Here is a 9,873-nt window from a genome sequence, read left to right on the forward strand (position 1 = left end):
TCCCTGGAAGTGTTCAAGGCCAGGCTGGATGGGGCTTTGAGCAGCCTGGTCTAGTGGGAGGTGTCCCTGCCCATGGCAGGGGGTTGGAACTAGATGATCTGTAAAGGTCCCTTCCAACCCAAACCATTCTATGATTGTATGTGGAAAAGGCCAGCTTGTGGAAAAACTGCGGGCGAAGCTCCGTACCTGGGGAACCTGGGAAGGGAAGGAGCAGAGCCACACAGTTGCTTCTCCTATTTTTCTCTGCTGCGAGCCTGCAGCGGTACATCTGCAGCATGGCCAAGTCGGTAAAACACCACCCATCTGGGCACATTTTGGAGGAAGCGCGTGCTGCTGGGGAGGTGTGACTAAGGCTCAGGGCGGCGAGGCCTTCCAGCACGTCTCCTCACCCGGAGCTCCTGCGTGCCGGTAAGGGAGCCCGAGGGCAGGGGAGAGGCGCTGCCGGGTGGTTAGTTCCTGAAGCCCCACATGCAAGGGTGACCTCCACTCCTGTTGTTTCTGAGCTCTTGGGCTTTCGGGCCCTCTCTTTGCCGTGGCAGCTGCTGCGTGTCCTCTGTCATGATGGAGCAGGTCTTCCTCTTCGCCTGCCTTCCCTTCTCACCGTGCCAGGCTGCACCCCACCAGGCACGGAAGCCCGTGGAGAAAAGCCAGCCCATCCTCAGCGAGGGCGCGGAGCATCCCTTACCCTCTGTGCCGTGCGGGGGGTCAGTCACAGCCTCCCTCTCGCAGCCTCCCCGCCGTGAGGGACGGGCGAACCCCCACCAGTGAACGCGGCCAGAGTCCAAGCAAATGGAACCACAAAGTCACAAGGGAGCACGGGGCGCCCACCATGGGGCAATTAAGGAAAAGCCCCCTCCGTATTTTGAGGGCGTGTCGATAGCGGGGGGTGCCCGGGGCGTCCCGCCCGGCGGCCGTTAACCTCCGCCCGCGGGGACAGCGCTTCCCCAGGGCGGCTCGGCAGGCGAAGGACGGGGGATCGGCAGCCCTGGCGGGGCGGCAAGCAGCGGAGGAGGCGGCCCCGAGGCTGCCGGGGCCGGGGAGCAGCCCTACCGGCCCGTGGCCGGGCCCGCCGCCCCGTCTCACCCCTCCATGGCTCGGTCTTTCGGCCCCATGCGGGAGGGGTGGGCTGGGGCACAGCGCTTCCTCCGGGACCGGTCGTTGCCTTCCCTTCGCCAGGGGGAGCCAACAGCAGGCCCAGGGAGGAGCAAAGGCTGAGCCCCTGGCACAGCAGCCGGCTTGGGAGTCCGTGGGCGGGAAGGTATGGGCCCAGGGCGGCAGCCACCTCACAAGCAGGCCTGGGGTAAGGTGAAGTGCTGCTCGGAGGCTCTCAGGGAGGGTCGGGGCGGCTCTGGAGGGACAAGGGAAGCTGTAAGCGGGCCGGGGTGTATTAAAGGTTGGGAAGAAGTGTGAGGTGTTGAGGCTGAGGGGATCTGTGCCAGCAGTCGATGCAGGCCTTCAGACGAGGCTTGTTGGTGCTACAAGGGAGACTGAGGCCTGTAAAAAGGATATCACCACTTTATATCACACTGGTTTCTTGATTAAGCTCTCCCCCTTGCAAGTCACCAAACTTCAGGTCTTCCTAGCAGGCTGTCATCTCCCTGGTCAGGTGGTGTTCAATAGCATGTGTAGGTTTGCCCCTTTTAGGCAGCCTGTGGGTACGGCCATTTTAAAAATGCACTGCAGCTGTATCCACCCCTACCCCTTCCCCTCCCATCTGGGTGGGGAAGGTTTTACATTCAGGTCTTCTCTCCTCTTGTTGTCTAGATGGAGCCAGTAATGGAGTCTGTACTCTCTCTTCTCCAGGAGCCTGTGAAAAGGGACATTGCAGGTGAGATGTGAACTCTGTTAGTTAAATCGTGGAGGGAAGCATGAGGCTCCACCAAGTGGTGCTGGGGGTATTGTGTTCCTTCTCATCTGGCTGCTCTGTTCTGGGTTGCTAGGATGGTATGGCATGCTAGGCTGGGGCAAGGTCATCAGTGGTATTTTGTGTTTCTTTCTGCTCTGGGTTTCTAGCAGCTGTTTTAAAATAGGACAGTACAGTTCACTTGAAGTGAGGGAAAGATGGCACACTTCTCTTTTTCAGGCTTTCTCATGGGTAAAGAAAGTCTGAGGGAGTTCCACAGCTGCACCTGAAAAGCATGACTCCCCAGCACTAGCTCTGGATGGGAATGCAGGGTTGTTCAGTTCCCATTTCACTATTGGAGACCTGGAGTCTCTGTATGGGCCTCTGGGAATAATTAGCTGCTTGGTTGTAGGGTGAGGGGTCTTCTTCATCCAGCTGGGAGAAAGCTACCTCTAGGGTGTAGTTCCTTGAGGTAAGAGATGAGCAACCCCCTCCCACAGTATGTGTTTTGGCTTTGGGGTGTTTTAAATCACTGGTGTTTAGATCTTGGCAGTTGTGGCCATGTAAATAGAGAGCATTTTGTCTCTTCAAGAGCATGGTAGTTAGGAATTTTATTCTTTTGTGTCATAGAGGTAGGACTAAAATAGCACTGCAGAGTTTTACCTTGAATGTAGAAAGCCTGGTTCTTTTTGCTAGTGGAATAGTCAAACTTGATGTGTTAAATGGAAGTATATGTGGTGTAAGTAGCTGAATATTTTAATGCTAAATCGCAGATACTAATACCCGAGACCTCTATTTGAATTAATAGTAAACATCTTAACAAAACTGCAAAAATGAAGCTTGGATAAATGTGCGTCAGATGATATTTATAATTCTATTAACACTGAACTGATGTAAATATAAAATTTGGTCAGCAGAGTAAGATAACCAAAGCTTACCATGGGGTGCATGATCATACATACTCATTTGTGAAATAACAGATCACGTTCTTTAGGAAAGAAAGGGCTATGTTTGGATGTTTCCTGTGAGATTCCTTGTAATGCATTTTATTTAGCCTGTCACTACAAGGAAAGCTAGATCTAGATATGAAAGAGATAGTAATAATTAATTAGCAATTACTTAATTTTTTAATCAATAATAACCTAACTTCTTTGACTTCTGATGCATGAATATACAGTATCCCTATAATAATTATCCCTATAATATCTTGTGATAATTAGGGAAAAAAAACCTGATGTGCAGACCTGTAAAAGAAATAATTTACAATTTTTCAGCAAATATTAACTAACACAAGTGAGAAAAAACCTAAATCTCCCTGTTGATCTTGCCTAATGAAGGTTAAGGGGACTTGTGTTGAACCACCCCCACACAAACACACAGCTTTAAAACAGATTTTTAGTGCTAATTCATCAGGCTGGAAGGCTTTTGAGCAAAGTCTGCAGGAACAAATAGCTAAAAGTAGATATTTGTGATGGGTAAGATGTTTCACCATGTTCCTTTTCCTTCCTTCATTTTGGCAGTCTTCCTTTGCCATTCACTGAGAGGAGGAAGAACAAGGGAGTGGGGAGGGGAGGGAAGAGGTAGGTATTTTAGCTTTCCTTTCCCTGTGCCACTTTTTTCTTTATCTTCTCATCTCTATCTTCATCATTTCACTTCCTCTTTGGGAAAGAGGAATCTGGTTCAAGTTGATGCTAGGCCTGAGAAATTCAGTTATTTTACAAGGAGCACCTGATCTGTTTTAGGGAAGGAGGACTGTCACGTTGTTCTTTCTCATCAGGGGACTGCGTTCTGGCTTGCAGTGAGGAAGATGGAGGCATCCCAGGAGGCCTTAAAGAAGATGTCCTGCTTCAGCTACCTGAAGCCCACAGCCCAGAGTGGGGGGCAGCCAGTCTGCAAAGGAAGCAGAGTGCAGCCTGTGATAAACCCCCTCACCAAAAAAGAGGCTCCAGGAAACTCGCCCCCATCGCTGGCGGACAGAAACCACACACAGAAGAGAAACCCTACCAGTGTACAGAATGCGGGAAGGGCTTTAATGGGAGCTCCAGGCTCCTGAACCACCTGCAAACCCACACGAGAGAAAAAATGTTTGAGTGTGTAGTATGTGGGAAGAGCTTTAGCAGGAAGGCCAACCTGGTGGTGCACCAGAGAATCCATACAGGGGAGAGGCCTTACAAGTGCAAGGAATGTGAGAAAACCTTTAGCCGTGCCTCAAACCTTATCTCTCACCGGAAGACCCATGCAAAAAAGAAAGCCTTTTCCTGCACCACGTGCAGGAAAAGCTTCAGTGGAAGTGCAGCTCTCTTCCAGCATCAGAGAGTCCATATGGATGAGAAACCCTATAGGTGTACTGAGTGCGGAAATAGCTTCCGTCTGTGCTCAAACTTCATCGACCATCAACGGATTCATTTTAGAGAGACACCCAGTGAACACACAGCAGGTAACTGAATTAAAATCTGTTGAGTTTTGTTTCAAGCTGTACAGAGTCACAGGGCCTCCATATTGTGGTCTCCACTTGTTCATGAACACTTCCCCCTCCTTGCTGTGGATATGAGTGGGGGTCTTTTTGTTTGCTTGGGTTTTGGGGGTTTTATTGTTTGTTTGGTTTTTTACCTTCCCATATAATATATATTTATCTCTGTCATTTAAGAAGTGCCTTGAAAATGCCAAGGTTGAAATTTAGGCTTTGTCATGAAATCTGGTCTAGTGGGAGGTGTCCTTGTCCATGGCAGGGGGTTTGGAACTAGGTGATCTTTAGGGTCTCTTCAAACATAAACCATTCTATGATTCTGTGAAGGCTGCCTGGGACCTTAGACTCTGCAAAGCTCTCGGATCCCCCTAATTACTGCTTCATAGTGTTGCCTGATGTCTAGCCCTAGATCTTCAGAAGTGCTTAGCCAACAAAATATTAAGTTTAGGGAAGTGTAAGGAACTTAGACTGTGAATCAGACTGAGAATCAGGGCCTTGGTAATCTCCAGCACCTAATTTTTCTAATAAGTGGATATTAAATGAGCAGCTTTCCGTTTTCTACAGTGGGAAGTGTCTGCTGGCTATCCCTCCATACTACTCTTAGCATAGCTGTCAGGCAAGGTGATTCTTTAAAGTAGAGGGTTTTCTGGATTTTGTAATGTTCCATGTTCTTGTAATGACCAGAAGCTGGGGTGAAGGACATTGTAGAGAGGTTGGTGCTGGTCTCTTCTCACAGGTAATTAGTGATAGAACAAGAAGGAATGGGTTCAAGCTGCAGCAGGGTAGGTTTAGGCTGGACATTAGGAAAAAATTCTTCACTGAAACAGTGGTTAGACACTGGAATAGGCTGTCCAGGGAGGTGGTGGAGTCACCATCCCTGGATGTGTTTAAGACACGTTTAGATGTGGTGTTAAGGGATGCGGTGTAAGGGAGAACTTTGTAGAGTGGAGTTGATGGTTGGACTCAATGATCCCAAGGGTCTTTTCCAACCTAAATGATTCTATGATTCTAAAAACTGACATTGTGTGTTTTTTTTTCTGTTGCTGTATCTTTCTGTGGTCAGTCCCTTTATACTTGGTCAAAAATGTTTTCATTTTTAATCTTGCATCTTGCCTAGCCACCCATAAAATTGTTCTGGGTGTTGAGGTCTTGACCAACAGATAATGTACAGATCATGTAACAGCAGGGCAATTAAGACAGGAGGCCACATGAGAAGAACGTACTTTGTGTGTGAGGTTTTTCTGGTTTTGTTTTTTTTTAATTATTATTTGTTTTGTTATTCCTCCTGAAAAAAATTTCTGAGCAGGAGAGCCTTTCATCTTAACAGTGGAAATAATAATGAAATTATAATGAAATGGCAAAACTGAATTCCTAAGATAGGGTTTGAGACCTCTCAGTCCATAGATACAGAGAGGTGGCCTACTAACTCTGCTAATGAGCTGTAAAGATGAGACCTTACACTCCTAATGCTTTTTTTTTCCCCAAGGGCTTTTAATAGGTTTTTTAAGTGTGAGAGTTTATAATTCATAAGAAAAAAAAATATCTCATTTTTACCCTGGCAGTTGGCCAGTAATTAATATCAGATCAATCTAATACTATACCTGCTTCAAAAGAAAGTGTGCAAACTTATTCTGGAGTAACTATAGCTACTGCATCACTGTAATTGAAGGTCCATAATAAAATTACTTTTATGATCAGACATATGCCACATTGGCTTTGCAATGTGTGGATTAGGAATGAAACCTGGTTTCTGTATCTGATATGATTTCAAAGAGGTTTACATATTTACACTTCAAAGTATGGAAGAAGCAAGAGGAAGGTATCTTGATATGTTTCCGGGCAGCTGTATCTGCCTGGTCTTTGTTCTGGTTTGGCTTAGTTTGGGCCAACATGTGACTTGCATGAAGTTTTAAGTTTAAAATATGGATGAGAGGAAGGATTGTTACTGAGCTGCCTTTTCATTGTGTGAAAGCATATTTAAAATGCTGCCCTAGCAATTGGAGATAAAGTGGGCTCTTGATTTACACCATCTTCCTTTTAGATGCAAACCATTCTGAATCTCTGCATCATAAAGAAGAGCAAAGGTGTGGTGCAGAAAATCATGAGGAGGATTACTTGAATTTTCTTCTTGAAGAGTGTAAGTATAAAATGGCTTCTAAATTGCCATGCAAAGTATTTTTTACATAGCAAGCATTAATATTCTCTTCTCTTTGTACAGTGAAGAAAATGAGGGAAAATATGGATTTGCTCCTTCTGAATCAACAAAGTCAGCTGCAGGTCCTGCAAGAAATTCAGAAACAACTGAATATACTCCTTCCAGGCAATGATCTCATTAATTCAAACATCTATAGCTTAGGACTTCTGCTAGGACGGCAGGCAGCTGCAATGGCATCTCTTTCTTTTCCTCTTCTTAATCCCAGGAGTCTCCTCCCTGAAAATGCCAGTCTGTTATCCCAGTCATTTGCTCCTTCAATTCTGCCTACTGCTCAGCTCCCAGTCTCTCCTGGAGCTTCTACAACTTGATCAGCTGTGAATATATCCAGTGTAAGCAAATGTGGCTACTGTTTTGTACTGTTTTCTAACTCAAACATGTAATCTCTGTGTTGTAATGTTGAAATTGTAGTAGCTGTGAAGATGCTGACCGTACACTCAGACTTGGAAAGATACATGCCTCAAGATGCATCAGCAAACAGGAGCTGATCAAATCCACTGCCCATTCATTCGTTGCAGCATGCAGATGTTTTGGTCAGTAATGTATTTTGTCGAGGCAGCTCAAGAGATTGTTATTACCAGTGGTGTAGTTAAGCACAACATCCATATATAAGATAACGCAGAAAACTTAAGCATATTTTTCTACCTGATGTGTCTTTAATATGTACTTGGGCAATTGGACCTCTCCTAGTGAGCTGAAGCTAATTATAAAATCATCAGGGATGCTTTAGGCAACTCCTATTAAGTCTGATTCATATAGAGGTAAGAAATATGCTTATGTAAATGTGTTCAGTATAACTGCACGTGTCTTCCCAGCATCCATTTGCAAAAGCTTCCTTCATTTAGGAATGCTTTAAATTAGGTGACCGTAGTTGATTCTTAGGCCAGCATCACTACTAAAACTATGAAAAATATTTTCTGCTTTTTGCTAAAACAAATAAACACCCCTCCCCCAACCCCAACAAAATACTACCATTCAGGTCTGTCTTGCTTACTAAGAGTTTATGAGGAAAAGCCAAATTGATTTATAGGATACTTGTTCTTTTGTTCAAGGGTGAACTCACTTGAGTCTGGTTTTAGATATTCTGTCATGTCCGATTTGGATTATTGCATGTTGTTGACTGTTATGTGTTAGTTCGTTGTGGGTGGGACTTGGGTAAATAATTAGTGTTTGGGGAGGAACACTGAGAAACTCAGATGCACCATCTTGGGAAGTCTACAGGGGGAAAAATTTATTTTTTTTTTGCTGTTTCTGCAGGACTCCGATATAGGGCCTATTAAGGCTAGTAAGTGCAGGGTTTTAAGAAGTGTTAGTCCTTTCTGCCTCCTTGTTTCTGTCAGTGTCACAGGCTAGTAGCAGTGTCGGAGCCTTTGAGCTTCAAAAGTGCAAAAAATCTAACTATGATTTACCTTTGAAGAGCTGCTGGATAAAGAAACTTTGGGGCTTGTGCCTTTGCCAAACAGTCTTTCTCTTGAACTGATGTTCTGTTTGTGGGTTGTTGGTTTTGTGAGTTTTTGATGATGCCTTGTTAAAAGGATGCACTGTTAGTAATTAATAAAATATGATTTAGATTTTAAGAATGGGAAACACTACTCTTAACAAGTCACCTTGTTGGTGACAGTGCAATGATACCATATTCTGGTCCAAAGATAAAACTCTGTGGGATCAGGTATGACTCTCTTTCTGTGTGTGAATACACACTGTGAACATCACACACTGGTTCTTATTACGTAGGGTTTTGTATTAGTCTCAACTCAGTAGGATGTTCATTAAAGCCAAATTGAGGGCATTCTTGTACTGAGATGTTTGGTGTTTGTTTTCCATCAGTTGTGTGTATCAGAGTCATGTGGCTCTAGACTTAAGACCTCCAATAAGAGCTGCTAACATTCTATGGAAACTCTGGGGTACCGTTCATAATTTCTTGGATGTTTAATTTAATTTTGCTTAGAAGCAGAATCACCTCTTCAAAGCAATGGTTAAAGTTTGTATTTCGGTGTTGTTGGTTTTTTTAAGATGTTCAATATTAAAATGTTGCATTTTTTCAAAATGAATCTTTGCTGAGCTTCTGTCCTTTATAAAAGAGCACTAGTGCTTAGCCTTTGATACCTGAACTGAAGTTGAGTTACTTTAATGTATGTGCCTTCCCTGGCTCCTGCTTTTCTTCTGTCTTCCCCTTTCCCTGCATCTAGGCATCTCCTTACATTTCTGTCTTTGGAAACTCCTGAAAAAGAAAACACAGCTAAGTCTGCCACTTCTGCAACCTAGAACAGGTAGGAGGAATCTCTTATTTGAGGGCTTAGGTAGGATTTTCGCCTGTTGGGAGGGAGTTTGTATATGATGTTTCTGTTTGTAGCTGGCATGCTCAGAAGCATTTTGTAGCAAACCTAAGGTGAGCTACATCCTTTTGTGTTGGTGTTTTCTGATGTATTTGTTGGTTCCAAACTGAACTTGAGGATGAAGTCCTGAAATACCTCTGAACTGGAGGTGTACTGGGGACTGGAGAAAGTGTTGATATAGAGGAGCACGAGAAACCATCATTCTTCCTATTTTTGAGTTACCTCTCTCTCCTTACAACTAAGTGAGAGTGAAAGGCAGAAGTCTTCTCCTATCCTCCCGAACACTTAACATAGTTCTGAAAAGCATCTGTGATGCTAAAAATACACTTATTCCTAGGTGAGGGTGGGGCTTGGGCGCTTCTTGCCCATGTTGGAGGGTGTCTAGAATGCTTCTTGCCCCTTTTTCTTCCTTGCAGTGCTCTGGCAATGATGTAAAAGGGTGTGTGGGGCAATACCTGATAGCTTGCCAGGCATACTGGAGAGCTTTGCGGTGCCCAAGAATAGGGAAGAGCATACCACACGTGCTCTCCTGGTGAACTTGGAGTCTGTGGCCTGTGCAGGTGTACTTGATGTTGGGGACTGGACAGCGTGTAGATAAGTGAAAGGTAACCTGGAGGAGATGAGAGCTTCTCTGACAGCTGTCCTAGGATTGGAGGTTTAGTATCTTGCATCATGTCCATCTGCCTCTCCAAGGTACATTAAGAAAAAAAAAAAACTAACAACCAAATATCTATGCAAGGAAAGGGCTGGAATTCATTCCATGCTCAAAATGTTGGAGTTCTGCAGGCAGGAAAATATAGTCCTCTTTATGGTCTGCTTCCAAAGGAAAAGTCTATTAAAACATCCTGGTTTTAGCTATGTGAAGCAAGTGGAAGTCTAAGATCACGCTTATCTATTTGCATTCCATTTTAAGTTAGAGGAACTCAATGGTTGGCAACTTCTAGAGAAATCTATTTGTAAATACAAGTGCTCCCACCGCTTTAGCGCTATTATTCTGACAAACTGTAAATAGCTT

At 44.7% G+C, this 9,873-nt stretch overlaps 1 protein-coding gene across 1 annotated transcript; it reads left to right on the forward strand.

Annotated features, from left to right (window-relative positions):
- Positions 1-1,189: 1,189 nt before the first annotated feature.
- LOC141737808 (uncharacterized) lies at positions 1,190-8,573 on the forward strand. Its single transcript, XM_074572783.1, has 5 exons — positions 1,190-1,300; positions 1,765-1,828; positions 3,621-4,280; positions 6,352-6,447; positions 6,529-8,573. Exons 2-5 carry the CDS (start codon positions 1,765-1,767, stop codon positions 6,831-6,833), a joined length of 1,125 nt encoding a protein of 374 aa, XP_074428884.1. The 5' UTR covers positions 1,190-1,300; the 3' UTR covers positions 6,834-8,573.
- Positions 8,574-9,873: the final 1,300 nt, after the last annotated feature.

This window comes from Larus michahellis, chromosome 1, assembly GCF_964199755.1.
Source record: "Larus michahellis chromosome 1, bLarMic1.1, whole genome shotgun sequence".
NCBI classification, from domain to species: Eukaryota; Metazoa; Chordata; class Aves; order Charadriiformes; family Laridae; genus Larus; species Larus michahellis.

What these genes read in the sequence shown, in the direction of transcription:
- LOC141737808 (XM_074572783.1), top strand. Translation starts at nt 1,765, where the DNA reads ATGGAGCCAGTAATGGAGTCTGTACTCTCTCTTCTCCAGGAGCCTGTG. An exon ending in TGTGAAAAGGGACATTGCAG is followed by an intron (nt 1,829 to 3,620) that starts GTGAGATGTGAA and finishes CTTTCTCATCAG; the next exon opens with GGGACTGCGTTCTGGCTTGC. An exon ending in ACCCAGTGAACACACAGCAG is followed by an intron (nt 4,281 to 6,351) that starts GTAACTGAATTA and finishes TCTTCCTTTTAG; the next exon opens with ATGCAAACCATTCTGAATCT.